Source organism: Microtus oregoni, unplaced genomic scaffold (assembly GCF_018167655.1).
Source record: "Microtus oregoni isolate MIOR12 unplaced genomic scaffold, Mior012 000012F_ref0000307, whole genome shotgun sequence".
Classification (NCBI taxonomy): Eukaryota; Metazoa; Chordata; class Mammalia; order Rodentia; family Cricetidae; genus Microtus; species Microtus oregoni.
The window spans coordinates 26,718,628-26,739,579 of record NW_024543071.1 but is presented as its reverse complement, the minus strand read 5'-3'; the positions used below and the strand labels follow the sequence as shown (position 1 = coordinate 26,739,579).

Genomic DNA, 20,952 nt, shown 5'->3' with positions numbered 1-20,952 from the left:
ACACTGAAGTCTGTGTCTTCAGAGTTTTCAACAGATACTATTGTTAGTTTCAATTTTTAAGTTTTATATATTATCTGTAGATATGATTTTAAAGAAAATGTAACATGTATAAGAGGCTATAAAATAAACTATGCTTTCAAAATTTAGACATTAATTGGATGTAGTAATGGATTTCTGCTTAGCCTCCTGCTCGTTCTAACAATAAGAAAAATAATAGAAACTGTTCTAAGGAATATAGATTGCAGGCTTCATGTGTGTTGTATCACTTAATCATCACGGTCATACTATGAAAAAAGTCATCATATTATTATCTTAAAGATACACACACACCAAAAATGAAAAAGAAAAAAAAAACTAAGGCATATAGAGATTAGTGCCCTTACCCAAAGTCGAAAGCTTGTTTGTGGAGAAGCTGAACTTCAAGTACAGGCTGGGCGATTTTAGCAGCGGCCAGGAGGTGAGCTCACTCGCTCACATGATGTCTGTCTTTGAAGATATGATTCTTTGAACCAGGGCGATGGAGTATGGCTCCACGTGGAGATGTGCCAGGCTGGACTTTGGGAAATGTGCGTGGGAAAGTGTCACTTCTCTCGAAACCGACTGCGAGTTTGATGTCTTAGTGGAAACTCCATCTGTTCATTGTTCCTGTGTGCCTTGTGGGATGAAAGGGAAGGATATAGACAAATCCACTGTTTAATTTGCCGCGATGTCAAAACTTGTCTTCTGAGCTAACAGCTGAATGCAGACAAGGTCATAAAAATACCTTAATTAAAATTTGAAAGGCCTCCAGATTGGGTTAAGTTCACTCCATGAGATGACTAATATTCCAAGTAACTTTTGCTGTGTCTGCTTCTCCCATAAAGCACCAGCTTCCTCTGCTGTCATTTGAATTTTCAATATGGTATTATTTTAATTTTAATCATCAACATAGATGGATAAGATTAACCTGTAAACATTAATTGTTTTGTGCCAGGCATGCCTATGAGGTGGTTATTCTTAACAACAGCCTGTTTGATACGTGGAACTTTAAGTGATAGTGGACTCTCGGATTTTGACAATGAAGTGAATCCTGAAGTGTGGATGAATGCCGTAAGTTCAAGCAGCTTTAGATAAAATGGACTGCTGGGTGATCGGATCGTAAAAGGCCCAGCTCGGCTATAGAAAAAGCTTGGATGATATAAACAGTTTGCAACATTTTTTTTTTCAAGTGTCAGACTGGTAAATCGGCTTCTTTGACTTAATAGCTGATATTTTCTAGCTCTAAGGAGTAGAATGTGTCATGTCTTTTGTATTCGTCAATCACCCTTTTAAGTTCATACCTTTAAAGACATTTGGGTAATTCAAGATAGCATTCTTGTGGCATGTAATTTTACCATTTTTAAAGCCAAAAGGAAATTCAAAAGACAAATAACAAGGAAATGTATTCTAGTCAGATAGGTCAATGCTAAATATCCACCCCCAATATTTTAATAGATACCTTCTTGCATTTTGTTTATTTTTATGAAGACCTCACTTACTTTTACAGCTACCTACAGCTATAGATTTCATATAATCCACGCACATAAACTTGTTAGTCACACTGTCTAGTTCTTTATGATGTTTCCTGAGAGGAGGAGCTGCCAATAACTCTATGTCTATGACAGAGTGAAATCATCACCTACAATGGCTACCCCAGTGAAGAGTATGAAGTCACCACCGCAGATGGGTACATTCTCGCCATCAACAGGATTCCTCATGGGAGAGCACAGACTGAGCAGACAGGTACAGATGTGTCTCCTGGGGAGAAAGACGCATGACTGAAACTGAATGCTAGCTATCCATCAGGAGAGAGACCGAGTTGTTCAAATCAGTTTGAGTCACTTCGATGCTCTTTTAATGGCTGGCAAGGAGGCTCGTTATTTTCCATCCACTTTTCTAAGGACTCGAAGGGAAAGACAGATCTTGCTGAGGAAAGTCAGACCTGCTCCTAAGGTGTGAATGTCCAGGTAGAGTCTACTTTTATCAACTCATTGCTGGCTTCTTGGGAAAGACAGTTTCCCAAGTCAAAAGTCAAAAGGTTTGCTAGGTGGAATGAAGTCGAGTCCAGTGGGATACCCAAAGGTGTCTCTTCTGACCCCTCTAAAATCAGTGAGTCTCTTCTGTTACCACACGGTTGAATCACAGTGCATTTCTGAAGCTTTCTCAATGAATGAATTCAGGCAGCCATGATCAAAGGGACAGTTCATGAAATGAAAGAGCCAAACATGCAAAAGCAAGGAAATTACACTCTAAATTAATTGCAGCTAGCTCATGCAAAGGGCAAAATAAGTGTAAACAAAAGAAGTTAAAAGGATGGGGGGCACTATTCATTAACACCTGTTTGCCATGTTGGTCCCACAGCCTATTTTCCTCCATCTGGTGGTGGCCAAAACCACCAGAATCACAGTGTTGTACAATCTGCCCCTCTCAGACAGGAGTATGCGATTTGAGGGTTTCAGGTGAAAATTCAATGTGTTATGTGGGCAATTCTCCCATACAGAATATACTTTTCCAAGTCAGACTTAAATGTCAAGAAACTAATAAATACATTTTAATAGATGATCTATTCTAGGTGATGGCTATACTCAAAATAATGTACTGTTACCTTCATTTCAAATTAGAAGAGCATCCTGGATCTTGTTTATTTTCAGTTTTGTCTTTTATTAAGTCAGGCAACAAACTTGAGGAAGGAAAAGCTATGGAGCAAAGAATTTTAGAGAAATAAATTTAAGGAGAATTAATTATGAAAAGATGTGGCATTCAAAACCACTTGTTAGCTATCGTGTTCTACAAATTTTTAATCACTTAAAACCCTCAGCAAACACTAACCATCTCCATTTACAGATGATGACAGGCATCTTCTGAAACAGGTACAAAGTCATGCAAACAACAAGTGACAAAACCAGAATTTCAATTTTGGTAGCCAGACTCCAGGACCTAAATTTTCAGTCATTAAAGTAATGTGCTAATGGCTGCTGCTGCTTTGGGAGTTTTGTTGTTTTGCTTTGTTTTCATCAATAGCCCTGGTTCTCTCACTTCACTGAACATTCACTCCCTTGTATGTTGGTTTTTGTCTGTTTGTTTTTAGTCTTTTGTTCTTTGCTTTTTGGAAACCTGACATCCAGCTCCCAAATAAATCATGCAGAAGTTTATTCTTTCTTATGAATGCCTGGCCTTAGCTTGACTTGTTCCTATCCAGCTTTTCTTAAATTATCCCATCTACCTTTTGCCTCTGGGCTTTTACATTTCTCTATTTCTGTATACCTTTCTTTACTTCTTACTCCGTGGTTTGCTATGTAGCTGAGTGGCTGGTTGCTGGAGTCCTCCTTTCCTTCTCCTTTTGCTCTTCTCTTCCCATATTTTCCCTTCTGTTTATTCACTCTGCCTTCTAGTGCCACCCATCCTGTCTCCTGCCTTGCTATTCAGCTTGCTGTTCAGCTCTTTATTAGACCAATCAAGTGTTTTAGATGAGGAAAGTAACACAAGTTCATAGAGTCAAACAAATGCAATATAAAAGAATGCAACACATCTTTGCATCATTAAATAAAAGTTCCACAGCATAAACATAGGTAGCACATCTTAAAATAATATTCTACAACACTTGTAAACCTGGGATTGGGCAGAAGGACGTCTAGTTTATTCTACTGTCATAGTTTGCAAATGCTCCCCAGTGAGCAAAAGCTAGGGAACAGGATAAACATTTGACAAGGAACTAGTCTGTGCCTACTTTCCCGTATCTCCGCTTCCTCCCTAGGTATGATGCAGAGCTCTGTTAGCCATCAAAAACTTTACATCTTTGCAAGCCATGCATGCAGGTGCTAATCAACATTGAATGGGATTATGCACTAAAAAAACCAATGTAAATTGAAAATAGCATGAGGAAAAATTGTTTAATGCACCTAATTAACTAAATATAGTTCAAAAACACAGAGCACTGTAGTGCTTTGCCCTTGTGATCAATCCCATGACTGTCTAGGAGGTGAGGCATAAGGTTGCCTTGTGTGGCATCTAGAAAGATCATATTGCTTCTTCTAGCCCTGGGGGAGAAAAATCACAATTGCAATTGAAGTATGGTTTATATTGAACATGTTTTGATTTGTACCATGGTAGTGCTGCAAAATTGCAAGCCAACCTGTTATAGACTGGTAACCACAAAAAGAACAAAGCAATCACAGATGTGTGCCTTGACATGAGACCCAATCAGTTTTCAGTTACTGTTCTGAAACTTGTGACTAAGGAGACCATTTAGGAAAGTTATTTAACTATTTAAAACTTGGTTTGTACACCTGTAAAACATTCTTCAAAATATAAGCTACTTTTTAAATTGTTCTAAGAAGTCAAGAAGATGCTTCGTGCACACCAGTCAGCTCAGCATCATGGTATAATCTGTACTCAAGCAGCTGGAGATATGGATTTAATACTCTAATACTCAAGTGACAAACGGGGAAAGGTAGGCTCTGTGTGCGTGTATGTGTGCGTGTGCATGTGCGTGTGCATGTGTGTGTGCACGTGTGTGTGTGCATGTGTGTACATGAGTGTGTGCATGCGTGTATGTGTGCATAAGTGCATGTTTGTGTGCAAGTGTGTGCACGCGTGTGTGCATGTGTGTTTCTATATTGTTCTTGGCTATAAATTTCTTTTGCTCTCTCTCTTCATACCTGTCCTCTAGGTCCCCGGCCAGTTGTGTATCTGCAGCATGCCTTATTTGCAGACAATGCCTATTGGCTTGAGAACTTTGCCAGTGGAAGCCTTGGGTTCCTCTTAGCAGATGCGGGTTATGATGTGTGGATGGGAAACAGTCGGGGAAACACTTGGTCAAGAAGACACAAAACTCTTTCAGCAAATGAAGAGAAATTCTGGGCTTTTAGGTAAACTGTATCTAAGAAAAATCTATGGAAAATTAGAGGGATTTCCCTAAATATAAAGTCATGGCTAATACATAATATTTGGGGTTATAAAACCCCTATGGTTTTCAATATATCCAAAGGAAAAAGCAGAATTAATTCTGCTAGTACTTTTTGCTAATGTTTTCTCTTAGGTAATCCATTTTGAAAAATGATATGCTTGTTATATTTATTTAAAGAAATGGTAATCATTTCCATACTGCCAGGATATGGTGTCTTATGCTTGTAATGACAATACTGAGGAGGCAGGAGGATTTCCATGAGTTAGAGGCTCCTGGGTTATATTGTGAATTCTAGACCAGCTGTAGTTCAGTCCTTGCTAAAACAACATGATTATACTTAAAATAACAAATAAATAGCAACTAGGAAAAAAAGAGACCCAGAGAAGGGAAGGGAAAAAGATTATATAGTATACTATTTTAGGGAAAACTCCAATGTGACATTTTAAAAATGCTAACAAACAGTTAATAAGAAGTTTTGATACTCTGACAATTTATTTCAGTAGAAGTGTTTTTTGTCACTAGAAGACAGGGTTGTCCCTCATAGACTCCCCTTTTAAAGGACCAAGTTAACTTGAATTGTGCTGTTAGAATAGAGAACGTATCATTTTTCGTACCAACCCATAGTCATCACTCCCCAAACAGGGCTGGAGGAGAAAAAGAGAGGAATAAATTGTTAGAGCTACTGCTGTCGGAGGGACAAAATTTAGGAAACATTTTGTTTCTCTAATCTTTGGCAGAAAGCATAGAGTTGGTTCTCTGTAAGGTACACAATTCTCTCACACTTGGTTCTATCAATTTATTGGTTCCCTTATGTGTACTTTTTACAAGTTCATGGGATACTGGATTTTTCTTAATATGATATGGTCCTTTTTGTTCTCCTCAATGGATGCTAAATGAACGTAGAATTTTGGTATTGATATTATAGAATATTGATTATTTATACATATACATGAGTATGTATATATATATAAATACATATGTCTATATATACACAAGAAGTACTAACAATGACATCAGATTAAGTACCTACTAACAGGCAAGTCATTTCTTCCATACAATCTAAGCCCCACAGCGGCCCTATACACCAGGGATTCCCTGTTCATTTTCCAAGGGGACATACTTGAGGTAATAACATTTAGATAACTTCCCTAATGTTGCTCAGCTAGCAAATGGTAGGATCACAGATGACAACAGTGGCAGGTATTGAATACCAGTCACCAATACCATAGGGAAATTAGGAGCCAAAAAGAGAATGAAAGCAAGAAGGGGAGCAAAGAGGAGTGCGAGAAAAGAGAACACAGAACTTGAGAGAGTGTGTGTTACTCGTGCGGTCATCCCTGCTAGCAGAAAATAAACAGAAAAACTGCACAAAGAGGGGCAATAGTCTCAATTTAACTGGGTGCACAATGATACACACCCCGAATATGTAGGTGGCACAGAGCTCCTTTGTGCGAAAGAATCAAGCAAGTGTCTGAGTTTTAAAACTAAAGCTGTATGTATTTATATGTTGTTTCATTTTACAGTTTTGATGAAATGGCCAAATATGACCTCCCAGGAATAATAGACTTTATTGTAAAGAAAACAGGTCAGGAGAAGTTGTACTTCATTGGACATTCACTTGGCACTACAATAGGTATGTTTGTTTACAAGGGTTAATGGTGTCAAAACACAGTTGGAGCTAAGTAATTGCTTGCTATTTATATTGCCCTTCATTCTCTGTCCTGTGCTGACAATAAACCTCCTAAGGACCTGTGAACTTGTAATCCAAGAGTTATGAATATGAAGGGCCCAACCAACCTCATTTGGGGCCACGGCCACTCACACACACACACACACACACACACACACACACACACACACACACAACTGTCCAGGTGACATTAGTCTCCAGAAATAGTTCATGTGCAAAACCCAGGGAGGTAATTCTAAAGATAAGGCTTCCAATTGCTTCTTTTATGCTGAGAAAGTAAAGCTTAAATCAACAAGACAAACCAGCAAATCAGAAAAACAGAAGAATCCACATCAGGCACATGCGCATCACAACCCAGATACAAGTTAAGTAAGTTAAAAGCAAGGGCGCAAGTGTAATTTGAACCTACTTGGTCACGTTTGTTTGTGAATTGAAACACAAAAACTTGCTCTAATAAATCAACTAGATAACTATATATATATATATATATATATATATATGATGCAATATTTACAAAATACCTTTTAGAAAATAAAAATTTATATAACTTATTCTCTATTTTTAAATGTAAAATTAGGATTTCCTAGACAGTTGGTTCTTTTAGTTTTTTTTTGTTTTTGTTTTTTCCACAGCACTGGGGCTAGAACTCAGTGCCTCAGATACTCTACGCAAGGACCCTACCACTGAGCCACACACCCAGCCCAAGATTTGCCCAGACGCTTTGAAAAGAAATCAATGCTCTTGTTCCAAAGCAAAAATTTAAAAAATTATATTGACAGAGATTTGAATTTGTTCCTGATCTTCCACTGAAATTTCCAAGTTTAGGAGACTTAGTCGTGAGAAGCTGTGGCATTTTAGAATGAGCAAAACTGCAAGAAACGGTAAATATCATAAGATTTCCACGTTATTCAAGTATACCCATTACTGCCATTACTATTAATCACCAGAAGGAGATGCTGATCAATTCTTCATGCTGATAGCATTTTCTAAGCCTGGGAGAGGAAAAATTTTGAGGTTGTTAGGTTGTTTGTTAACCCTGACTCTAGCATCTAAATGTCCGTCCATAAAGGGTAACAACCAAGCAACTAACCTCCATGCATTTCCAAACATCCTCTGAAGGCAAGCTGTCTACCTGGCCCAGTGTCAGTGGTCAGCTAATTTCCATGACCTCAATAGTGTTAACATTTCAGTAAGTATTTCTATGTGTGTTTGTGAGTGTATTTCCAGCACAGACACAGCAATGCATCTTGGGAAACTAATCTGCTCAGTGAGATCACTGCGGACCGAAGGGAAACATCTTTACTTTGGGAAGCTATAAATGGTGTGGGTGGGGTATGAATAGCCAACAAGACACCCACGACATTAACAATAACAAAAACAAGCAAGCAAGAAAGCTTGTTGGTGCACCTGCAAACAACTGCAGAAAGAACTGTTTCATTTGTGTCTGTGAACTGGCTGTTTACTTCTAGAAGCACTGTGACTCACCAAGCATCTTAGAATTTAGGACGACCATCACGCATATGTGCACATATGTGCCATTTCTATAGTTTACCAGATCCTCCTTTACCCGCCAGCTACTACCATTTCCCCTAAATGAGTTAAGTGGCTCAGAACAGTATCAGAGAAAGTATGGACTTGTGGCTAGCTAGAACTTAGGTTGGATCATCTTGGCAGAACAACTCAGAGAACCTTTCCAATTCATCTCCAAGATCGGTGCAGTAGGAAGACAAAGCATGACAGAACAGGATCCCACTCAGTCCCATTGATGAAATTTTGCGTGAGTATATCTAATTTTCATGAGATTGTCTTGTCTCCTATTCTCCCAGGGTTTGTAGCCTTTTCCACCATGCCTGAAGTGGCACAAAGAATCAAAATGAATTTTGCCTTGGGTCCCGTGATCTCATTCAAATATCCCACAAGCATTTTTACCAGTTTTTTTCTACTTCCAAAATCCATAATCAAGGTAGGCTCCTTGTTTTGCCAAAATTTATTTCAGGATCTCACTTCATTTCGTAGATCCTTATTATTTTTAAATCTGTATGAAAGAGAGGTCGGAACATTATGCAAAATCCATAGAAATCAGAGTCCATGAGAATGTACCTGAGGGTGTATGTGTTCCCATGTGTGTATGTCTATGTCAATGTTCTCTATAGGTACCATATGTAATTTGCTAAATTCAGTGACTTACTGAGAGGCATACATAGACTTTCAGCTGAACTGAATCCAAAACCAATATAATGACGACTCATACATTTTTCTGTTCTGTTTAGTTGGATGGCTCAGTGGGTTCTCAATATCCCATTGGAAGATGTTCTTCAAATTACATATGATTGTGAATGTCGTGGTTAGACATTAGAAAACCTTTACTCATATGCATTTCTCCATATGAAAGCTTACTCTATTCTATTAAAACACCTAGATTTATTACAGCCCTTCAATATCTTAGAGTTCAAGTATTCATTTAAATACTGTTAATTTTTAAGCTGAAAAATAATTGTTCAATTAGCAGTTGTGGATTTATAATTCCATTTTTTAGAGAGTTGTTTTGGTTTTCTTCTGTTGGTCTTGGTTTCTTTTTGTCATGGCTACAAATAGCATTTCTTGAACCATAATATTAATAGTTTGTTGATATTGTCCTTTGAGTTTGGAATGGTCATAAAAATGAATTTGTACAAAAGTGAAGCCAGAAAGTTAGATAATCACAATAATTCTTGCAAAAGAAGATGAGGCCCTGATCTGGGACGGCTTTGGGATAGAGTTGTGGGCATGAAAGGGAATATTAGTGAGCACATGGACGCAAGCACATTAGTAACCATGCCTTCCACACATGGAAAATATATTCCTATGGTCAAATGACTGGTTACACACCAGCTTCATTGCCCTGTTTACTCTGAGCAGAGGGAATTTAATGATTTCAAAATATGTTTTCATCTGTTAGCTTTGACTACTATCTACATCTGGGCAGGGTTGATTGAATCAATCTGTTTCTTCTCTGTCTGTTCATCTGTCTGCCTTCCTTCCTTCCTTTTTTCTTTCTTTCTTCCTTCCTTCCTTCCTTTCTTCTTCCATCCTTCATTCCTTCTTTTATGCCTTCCTTCCTTCCTTTCTCCCTCCCTCCCACCTTCTCTTTCTCTCATTCTTTCTTTTGTTGATGTTTTGAGACTGCCACTAAATTAGTATGACAGTCTTCCTGTCTCTAACTCCTGGACCACCACACTCAGCTGACTAAACTTGTTTGTTAAGTGAACATCCATCTATAAATATATCAGTTTTATAAAAAACATGTTGCTCTTCTTACATACACCAGATGTGAGCCTGATTTTTGTGTCTTCTCTATATCCATTCCCTATTGTCAGAGGTCCTGCCTCTTTAAGACCTAGCTCTCTGACTCCCTCACCATTGATTTTCTGTGCAGTTCCTAGACTACACAGGAGATCTGCCCTAGCTTATATTCACAAGCCTGGGATATTTTCACGTGCTGTCCTTGTGGTATTTGATGCCTAGCACCAAATTCTCTTTGGTATTTTATTCTCCATTTTTCATCATGAAGAATGGTTAGTTTAGGACAGAAATACACAGCTAATATATACATGAGAAATATTGTTAAGACCCTCATCGGTTAGCTTTCAATATAATAGTTCATCTTAAAATGAAAACCTCATTCATCTTTCTTACCACTGATTGAGAAACTTGGCAATCACTAATTAGTCAGATTACAGGAGAGATCTACCATAGAGAAGTGAACTTGGAGTCAAAACCTGCTTATTACAATTTATGACTTTCTGTATTTGGAAACAGATGCCTACTGCCCCTCCCCTAAGTTATTTTTTGTCTCCTTGACTATAGAAAATAAATGCAAATGCAAATAGATTCCCAAATTGGTTCATTCTTATAACTAAGAAAATATCAAAAAACTTGAGGAGACATCTTAAAAGGATATTCTTTCTTTTTTTTTTATTTCCATAGCATATGTTTGGTACCAAAGGTTTTTTTCTAGAAGATAAGAAGGCAAAGGCATCTTACATCAAAATCTGCAACAAAAAGCTACTCCGACCGTTGTGTAGTGAGTTTATGTCCCTGTGGGCTGGATTCAACAAAAAAAATATGAATATGGTATGTATACTAACTAAGTAAGCATTTGATGCTTGAAGAAATTTCAGCTTTCATTTTTATTATTTATCTCTTATATTATATAAATGCATAGGCATTACAAGCCCTTGAAGGCGTATATTTGATATGCATGAAGGATTAGGTATGTCAACAGACCATGAACATGAGGAAACAGGAAGGAAAGACTCATTCCATTGTCTGTCAAAATTAGGAGAGTGAACACTTTCTAATATGTGATAAGAATATTCCCACATGCTTGAGAGCAGCTGTGACTAAGGTGGTTTCAGTTTACTTCATTTTGGTAAATTAAACTAAAAATAGAAATCTAGGAAAGGAGAAGTTTGAGTAAGCAGTGAACTTATTATGTTGGTGTAGCCAGTAACTCAAGATTTGGGATTCAAGGAAAATTAACTGTTTAATATGGAAAGTCTAACACAGAAGAGAAGGAAATCTCTGAAGAAGAAATTAAAGTTCTGTTTTATTAGCAACTCATTTCTTCTGTTACTGAGAATTCAAGAAGAAGGAGTCTAAATTTTCAGAGTGGTTGCACAGCTATCCCTATTATAGTTTAATGAGAATTTGCCAGTCATTAATTAGAAAGAATACGAGACAGTTAAAATGAAGCCAGTTCCTAGAGAACTGCTCACCATCCATCTCGTCCCTGTGCTGTTAAAGGCTACAGCCACGAGGAGCCACTGATCAAGGCCTTTTTGTTCAGAAGTTAGAATGCTTAATAGTTTCCCTGAATATGCATCATAACATCTAAGGTACAGGTATGATTATCTGACTCCATCATCTTCACCTCTATGATCTCCACAAAGATTAAAGCAATCTTTGAAAGGATTCCAGCTTTATTCTTGCAGTATGTTTTCTCTCCACAGGAACCTAGCAGGTTTATAACATGATTTTTAGTCTGTTTGTGTATTTGTTTCTATGGTTTTCTGAGACATAGCTTCACACTGTAGCCTAGATTGGCCTTGTACCCATAATGATCTTCCTGCCTCTGCTTCCTACCCTACCACCCAGTGCTAGGGTTAAAGGTGTGCCCTTTCATATCTACTAAGTTAATATATTTATTTGTAGTTAAAAAATAAAGCCCAAATTAAATGATTTGGCCAGAGTTCTAAAGATGATAACTAACAAAATGTGGTCCTAAACCCCAGGATCTGTGATGTATCTGTGTCAACCTACATGTCTGCTTAGCACACACCACACCTGTACCTACCTACATACACAGTTCCTGGGCTTGCACATAACACTTCCCTTGGCTGTTTCACCTGCACCAAGATTCAGACAGTGCAGATTGTTTCCCTGAGGAAACCCATGCCCTTGTCACCCTAGGTCTGCTCACAGTCAGATGTTTCACATAGACACATATTCATAGGGATGGTTCACCTATCTTTTTCAAAGCACCAGTATTTGTTAGGAACTCTTCACTGGCCTCTGTTTCTGAGAGACATAGTTCATTTCCTTGAATGGCTGTTTTTAACTTCCTAGAGTCGATTGGATGTGTACATGTCACATGCTCCCACGGGATCGTCGATCCAGAACATCCTACATATAAAACAGGTAACAGCTTTCTCACGGAAAGTCAGCCCATCCTTGTCCCAGTTAATGGCAAAGGTCATACTTCACTCTTGCAATGGGCTTGTCTCTAGAAGCTTAGAAACTGTCTCTGTTTTTGCTCTTGTTGCCTCTTCAAATACTGATTTGCCTGGACTTGAGGAGAAAGAGTGTTATGGTGGAGAGCAAGTGTAACACCAATCAATCCCATTTTAGACGAGAGCTGGTAAAATACGCATCCAGCCTCAGTAAATGGCACCCTGAAATGAGTTGAAGTTTCCTCCAAGAGAGAAGTGTCTGAGACTTGGCTTTTTAATGGGGCTTACTTTTCCGTGTGTTTCTTCTTCAAACCAAGGAAACCCGTCTTTGTCTGTCTATTGGACAACATTCTCTGTCTTGATAAGATGTTTTCTTCCTTCTGAGAACCCAGAGCCCTTTTTCCTCCCCACCTGGTTATTTCTCTAAGCGTCTCTGTAGTTCTCATGACTCTTGCCCTGAATCTCCTCTCTAAAACGTTGGTTGCAGCTTTACCGATCTGATGAATTCAGAGCTTATGACTGGGGAAGTGAAGCTGAAAATATGAAGCATTACAACCAGGTGAGCCACTCGGAGCCCCCAGGATAGGGTGAGAAATTATTGTAATGGGGAATTATTGGAGGCAGAAGAATTCTATATGCTCACATCTAATATTTATACTGAGACTTTTAAAATTATTAGTCTGCAGAACTTTGTGGTTAGAAATAAAAGAAGCATACAAAAAAGAGAGTAAGTTACTTGCATTCTCTCTACCTAGAGGTGTTATATATATTAATATTTTATCTCGATTTTCTTAGCGTGGATATTAGCTTTATACACCTGTTATTCTTGCTTCTTTATTTTAAATTACATAAGAAACAACCAATGTCACTGAAAAGTTTTTGAAACAAAAAATTTGAAGGGTGCCTAATAATGGAAATTGTTTCACAAGAATCTTAACTAGTATGCTGGTAAATACATCCACAGTTCTGATGGAAGCAAACATAGAACTGTAGACTCATTTAGCATCGTGCTCTTAATAAGCCGTTAGCCACTTTTCTCACAGTAGGGATTGGACTTCTAAGTGTGAAATAAACACATTGGTGCTGAATTTTGAATTGGCTTTTCTACAAAAAGCTGAGTTCTTATTTATTTTTAAACCTGAGGCCCTCCAGTTTTCCCAGTAGCTGAGAGAGCTCCCACTTTGAGACACGGTCCTAGGCAAAAAGAGACACTGGGCATGGTTTAGTGGACCTCAAAGTCCACTCCCAGCAATACATCTTTTCCAACAAAGCCACCCTTCCCAATCCTTCCCAAACAGTTCCACCAACTGATGACCAATTTTTCGAATATATGAGTTTATGGGAGTCATTCTTATTCAAACCGCCACAACTGTCAAAACCCAACTCCCTTAAAAGTCTGTATCTAAGTGTCTAGCTAGCTATCTTTCCTTGCGCATTTCCTTCCCAAACTCCTTGAAGGCAGGGACCATTCATTGTGTGGGAACTTTTCACCCTTCACTCTCTCATTGTCTAAGAGAGTTATTTATGCTCCTAGCAGATACTCACTTTGCAGGCTTTCTGTTATTTCAAGTTCATATGCTGCTAATGAAGAGTGTCTTTCATGATTGCTTTTTGTCTCTCTCAGACTCGCCCTCCCATCTATGACCTGACAGCCATGAAGGTGCCCACTGCCATTTGGGCTGGTGGACATGATGTCCTCATAACACCTCAAGATGTGGCCAGGATACTTCCCCAAGTTACAAATCTACGATACTTCAAACTCTTTCCAGATTGGAACCATTTTGATTTTGTCTGGGGCCTTGATGCCCCTCAAAGACTGTATAGTAAAATCATAGGTTTGATGAGAGAATATCTCTAAACCCAGATCATTTTCAGTCAAAATGTGCTTCCAAGCCCATGAATGGCTTTAGGAAAAACGCTGGTGAATGTTGAGGTTGCCTGCAGCATTCCCTTGCTATTGTTGAAGTGTTCCGGAGTCTCAGTACTCCACCTAGGAATGATGATTTGTGCTTCTCAAAGAAATGTCTAACTCTGAAATTCCAGGGTGTTATCTCCTTGATGAAGATCAGAAGCAGACTCTCTTATGAAGACAATATAATCTAGCGAACATTTCTTTACTAAAGGTATAATTGAGAGACTTGTTAAAAGAGGACTTTCTCAGAAGCTGAGGGTGTACCTCAGGTGGTAGAGTGTTAGCCTAGCATGCACAAAGTCTTGTGTTTGAACCTCATATATATGCTCTCCTCTTTTTCAAAGAATTAAATGTAGGCGTGAGAATGTGACCTAAAGAGAAAAACTTGATCAAGGCAGTCATTGGAGTACACATTATGCGGTTGTGACTTTGTCATACCTGAAGTCAAAATTTGACCGGAAGGCATTATAAACAAAGCACAAAACAAATCTTAGCTCACATCAACAAACCCATAAAAAAAACAGCATTATGGAAAACTATTAAATTTGTGTTTTTCAGATGCCTATTATAATGCTATAAACTGGCAGATGTTTATTTGGGGAAATGAACTAAAAATGAATTGTTAATTACTAAAACTAACATAAGGCAATGACTGAAACAAGGATAAATTAATAAGGCTAACTGATAACAGAAAGCCTAGTTTAGAACTGAAACGAAGTGTAAGAAAAAAGGAGAAAAAAGAAAGAGAGGAAGGCAGGAAGGAAGAAAGGAAGGAAGGGAGAAGGAGAGAAAAAAAAGAAAGTTCTCCTTGGGACTAAGGCGATGATGGCTCCATAGATAAGAACATTTTCTGTGCAAGCATGGAGTTTGAGTTCAAATGAAAAATTGAGTGTGTTTGTATATGCCTGCAACCCCAGAATTGTGTTGGGAAATAGACAGGAGGATGACTGGAGTTTGCTGGCCTCCAACCTAGCTCCAAGTTCACTGAGAGACCCTGCTTCAAGGCAGTAGGTTAGAAAGTAATAGAGTAGGTAGGACACCTGACATTCCTCTGACCTTAATACCTACTCACAGACAACCGCCACTTACACACAAGTGTGTGACACACTTATGCACGACACACAGTCTCTCACATATATAGAAATGTAAATAGATAAATGAATAAAATAGCCCTATTTCCATATCTAAAAGGCTCTGCACCTTGATTATAGAATTTAATAGAGAGAAAGAAGTAACATAAAGTTTTATCATCAGCTCTTGTATTCCTGGATGGTGTGAACTTGGAAGAGTCCCTTACCTTCTATGAAGATTCAATTAAGAAAAACTGTTAGCAGTCCTCAGGGAATCATAGAAAAATGATACAGTTTAATTGAACTTAAAATAGGTAAGGCAGAACACTAGTATTTGCATGTAATACCACATTTCTCAGAAGCTGCCTACCTACCATCTAACCACACCAATAAAATATTCATAATTTATCATTATTGTTAACTGCAGTATTTATAAAATGTGATGACTACATCAAACATTAGAGAATTCAGCTTAAGTGTATAACCTTCAATAATTTTACATTTTTACTCTTGAAAATAATTAACTAAATGCAATTTCAGGAACTTTATTGAGCTTTTCAAAGAATCCAATATAGTTTTCACACATGTGATATGCCCACTTCATCAAATTACCCCACATTAATGAAATGATTAAACTGTAATAGTAAGTCTAAGAGACCACATGTGTTTGAGAATGCTTTAAAGGCATATGGTTCAGTTTGCAGGCATAGTGAAGTGTGCGGTTGTACAGAATGTGTGGGCTACTAGCCGTTGACAGTGGTGAATCTATACAAGGGGGAAACCAGGGCCCCCTTTGTGCATTTTAGTCTCATTAATAAAATAATTTAAGAACAGACACAAATGGAAACACCAGGACATTTTATTAGAGTTTAGAAGAAAAACCATAGGGTGGGCCAGTAGTAAAACCTCAATTACTTCCCAGAGGAAAAAGGAAGCAAGAAGGGAAAAGCCATGTTACTCAAGCTGGCATGAGAACCATTTGGGAAAGAAGGAAGCTTTAGAGAAAGAATAAGGAAATTCAAACTATTGTGCATGGAGGAGAGAAAGACCAAAGTGCAAAGGAAAGCATGATTTAAAAACAAAGAGAAAAAAAGATAAAGATATGCTTTCTGAATAGTTTGGAAAAGCAAACAGGCAAACCTATATGACCCGGTATGACTTCAACCCTTAAATTTCTACTCTAGGGTTGGGGATTCTGGAAAGGAAACACCCAGTATCTTGTGGAACACCTAATTATTCCTCCCATCTCTTTAGCATGCCTTAAGGAGAGCACACCTCCCTTGCCAAAGTGGTTGAACCAGCTCTACTGGAATGTTAGGTCTTCACCCAAGCTAGAGACCCTATTTTCCTCACCAGGAGGTCTCGCCTCCCGAGACTCCAACAGAGGCACTGAACATGGTTTATAAGAATACAGTAAAACCTCATTATCACAGAAACCTGATTAAAGAGTGCTAAATTAGGAGAATTCCTATTAAAGCAACACAGTGGAGCAAACTATTATTAACAACTCAATGGCTTCCAGCGGCAGAGTTCTTTTACATGTTTACAAGTCTGTAAATTTGTCTGCTTCTGGATAAAATCTCTTGGATTACGGTTTAAAGTCATAGGGTAGGTTCAAGTCTGTTCTGCATATCTTCTTCCTCGAAGGAACAACTCTTAGGATTATTCTTTTCGTGATATATCCCAGAAGAAAAGAAGGCATAAGCCGCAGTAGCTCACTTAAACCCCTGCTGCCTTCACAGGGCTCATTCAGGTCATATGACCAAGCCTAATCCCATGGAATGGGTAGTTGACCTCATCTACCATGGAAGACTGCAAATAACAGGGCACAAAAATAATTAAGTAGCCAGGAGTGAGCAATTAAGAAAAAGAATTCATTCAACCACACTCAGGTGCAAAAGATAAAATTACAAAATAGACTACAAATTAAATCTCTCCTGCACTCTGTTTATACATTGTTTCTACAACAGCTCTTAGCAATGTGTTTTGTACATGTTTCCATGACTATATCACAAACACCCTTAAAAATTAGGTTATCCACTTAATTTTAATCACCCAATTGTAGCATTCTGTAAATGCTTTTCTTTACCTTCATCTTTGGTCACTAAATTTATCCCAACCAGCTCATCATCCAAAGCATCATTGTAATTACCTCAAATTCATTATTAACAGAGATTTAAATGGGTTAGAATCTTTTGTAATTTTACCTAGTGGATAATATAAGAATATTGTGTATGTGTCCATGTAGATGTCATTTGTATCTATAATATAAATAAACTATGTAAACATTATTTCTATCTATAGTATAAGTACAATGATGTAGAAATGTTGGTTTAAAGAATACATGAACTTTATAATTCAACTTTATATTGTAGTCATAGGGAGATTTTATTGTTTAGTATGAAGTACCCCTTTAATAGAATTTTGTATATTTTTTAATATTTTGTAAAAACTGACAAATGAGAATATAGTGAGGAATTGAGTTGGAGGTAGAAAGAGAGGCCCGGTTAAGTTTAATGCTGTGTGTATGTAAAGGGTTTTCTTCCTTCGCTGACCTTCCGGGAATTCACTGTATAAATCAGTTTGGCCTCAAATTCAGAAATCCCCTACCTCTGTCCTCCGAATGCTGGAATTAAAGGCCTGCACCACCACTGCCTGGGTTTCCCTTTGTCTTAGAAGCAAGGCAGGAAGGTGTTGAGGGTGTTATCAAAAGGGGACCCGTTCATTAGACTGCTACAAAGGTCACTCTGGTTGCCGCACAGAAAGCGAAGTAAAAAGGACCAACAGCAGATCATGAACAAACATGTACAACTGAGACAGGCCCGACCCTGCTTGCTGCACCCTCTGAAAGAAACCATGCCTGGAGAAGCCAGAACCAGTTCTGGGACGTGCTGGCAAGTCCCCAAGCTGCTGGCTGCTGCAGGCACTCTTCTCTCAAAACCAGCTTTCCAGTCACATTTTTATGAGCACTGAAGGGTGACAGTGATCACCATGAAAAGCACATGAAAATGAAACAATGCCTTTTATACAATGGGCACGGTGAGTATTAGGTCATTTTAGTAAATAAGTTTAAAATATGATTTGGTATAATAGATACAAAAAAATTCAGGGTTCCATGATAATAACATAATGTCTATTATACTTTACACAATTATACATGTCTTTATAGACATGGCACAGTTGTCCAGTGGAAGGTGGTTAAAATATTAAATTTAAGAACACATGAAATTAAATGTAACCCATGTATTTTCTTAACTAAATTGTGCATATGGATTATTTGTTTATAGCTAAAATAGTCTTCACTATTAAAACTTCTTTGGTCTTGGCAGCAGTGTATATACATGCTCCATGAGTTTTCCACATATGGGTTGCCAGGTCTTAGTGAGTTAACCTTTTGCAGAGGTCATATAAAAGCATCAGAAAACACAGATCCTTACATTACAATTCATAACAGTAGCAAAGTTATATTTATGAAGTGATAACAAAAATAATTTTATGATTGGGGGTCACCACAACATGAGGAACTGTACTAATGGGTCACTGGTATAGGAGGCTCCTCTGTATTTGTGTTGCTTTCATTGGTTATTAAAGAAACTGCCTTGGCCTATCTCAGGGCGGATCTCGGGTAGGCGGGGAAGACAGAACAGAATTCTGGGAAGAAGGACAGAGTGGCAGACACCATGAATCTCTGGCCTGAGATGGACATAGGTTCGAATCTTGCCGGTAAGCCACAGTCACGTGGTGATATAATATTTAATAGAAATGGGTTAATCAAGATGTGAGAGTTAGCCAATAAGAGGCTAGAGCTAATAGGCCAGGCAGTAATTTAATTAATACAATTTCTGTGTGGTTATTTTGGGGGTGAAGCTAGCACGGCATGATGGAACAAAGGGGCCCCCGTGCTCCATACTACAGGTCACAGTGTTAGGAAGGTTGAGCATCACTGAAGTAGAGAACACTGAAGTCAACCCTTCTTTGTCTACATTTTTCTACATTTATGTACCATCCTGTGTGTGAATTACTCTGATAATCAAATCAATCGACTAAGACCAGAGAGCTAATTTTATTTTGAAGGGCACCTATTTTTTATATGTTTTACCAATAAGAGCCCTTTTAAAAATCTATCTTTTATGTTATGAAATTCAACTCTTACCTAAGAGTCTCCTGGAAACTACTAAAGATCACCATCCAATCATGCCTCTGTGAGGTCATGTCAACAGTGTGGGATGCAGAAGTTAGATCACCAAGAACAGAAGGTAATGATAAAGAACTGGGGTGGAGCAGAAGGAAAATTACCATGCAATCCATGAGCTTTGATATGGGGATACATAGAAGCTGAGAATGGCCTTCTGCTTTAATTTTGTTTGGTTTGATTTTGGTTTGAGTTTGGGTTTTCTGAGATTGTCTCTATATGTAGCCCAGGCTGTCCCTAAACACAACCCTCTTGCCTTAGTCTCCCAAAGGTTAAGATAGTGTACATCACCATATTTGGCTTAGGATTTGTATGGTATAATACTGTGGCTATTTTTCTGATAAAATAAGATACATAAGTGTTAGAGATTATGAAAATGCAAATATTATGAAGATTTGTAACTACAGAGTTTTTAAATTCTCTATGCTATTTTAATACATACCTACATTTCTGTCTGTCCTTGTCTAGCTTTTACCTTTTATTCCTTGCTAGCTTTCCCATATCTCTCAGTCTTTTACATTTTTTGGAGAAGGAAAACGTATTGAATTTTGTTAAGTGTATATGCCTGACATGTCTTTTGGTGCCCAAGTGACAAAACACCTTCTCTTCAGAAGTTGGCAGACTCTCATTTGCCTTCTGGGCTTTGGCATTACAGCAAAAAAATCTGAAGTCACAATTGTTATGAACTCATTTTTTAGATAACCTGTTGTAATTTTTTTAAGAAGTATTATGTATTGGTTTATATGATTGTGTATTTTATGTTTTATCATTAAAATTGTTATGCATATGCTGTTCAAGTAAATTCCTTGAAATTATATTTTACCATGATCTTTTTCCACCCCACACTAGTAGGTTTTTTCCAACTTACGTGGTCTATGTCATGTATTTAAATACCTGTGTGTCCATTCTTCGTTTCAGCCCTTGGATCTAATGTGTCCAAGGAAAATCAGTTCTCTACTTCATTTGCTGAGCATCTGCCATTGGGTTGTCTCTGTGGTTTAGTGATAAACTACTCAGGGTTGCTGGCATTTATTAGGATATTCAGTCATGTGCATGTTAGCTTGTAGCATCTCTATCTGTGTATTCCTCTCTCCTATGTATTTTATCTTGTTCATGTTCTTTCTCTTCCAAACAATGGCATTTTTCATTACAAAGAAAAGTTATTCTAACATAAAAAACTGTGTAGAAAACAATACAACAAACACCTTCACTAGCTGCCCGTAAGTGTAAACAGTGTGTTACAAACAGAATTTCTCTCTCTACCACTTCTAGAATATTTTCTGCATCCTTTCATATGAATCTCCATATCTTTCTACTTGTGAATATTCGATTACAAATGCGCTTTCACATCACACATGAGGGTGCATATTGTGTTTACATGTAAAACATTACATATGAAAGGTACCTTTAGACAGTTAGGGGTGCTGAGATGATGAGGTCACCCTATTTTGGG

At 37.9% G+C, this 20,952-nt stretch overlaps 1 protein-coding gene across 1 annotated transcript; it reads left to right on the top strand.

The window, feature by feature from the left end:
* Positions 1–975: 975 nt before the first annotated feature.
* Lipn (lipase family member N) lies at positions 976–14,183 on the top strand. The gene is made up of 9 exons (XM_041661333.1): positions 976–1,089; positions 1,644–1,761; positions 4,688–4,886; positions 6,448–6,557; positions 8,441–8,577; positions 10,581–10,727; positions 12,222–12,293; positions 12,813–12,884; positions 13,950–14,183. Exons 1-9 carry the CDS (start codon positions 976–978, stop codon positions 14,181–14,183), a joined length of 1,203 nt encoding a protein of 400 aa, XP_041517267.1.
* Positions 14,184–20,952: the final 6,769 nt, after the last annotated feature.

Bases quoted from the DNA above. Each gene is read 5' to 3' on its own strand.
- Lipn (XM_041661333.1), top strand. From the start codon at position 976: ATGCCTATGAGGTGGTTATTCTTAACAACAGCCTGTTTGATACGTGGA. The intron at 4,887-6,447 runs GTAAACTGTATC...TTCATTTTACAG, and splicing joins GAGAAATTCTGGGCTTTTAG to TTTTGATGAAATGGCCAAAT. The intron at 10,728-12,221 runs GTATGTATACTA...TTAACTTCCTAG, and splicing joins ACAAAAAAAATATGAATATG to AGTCGATTGGATGTGTACAT.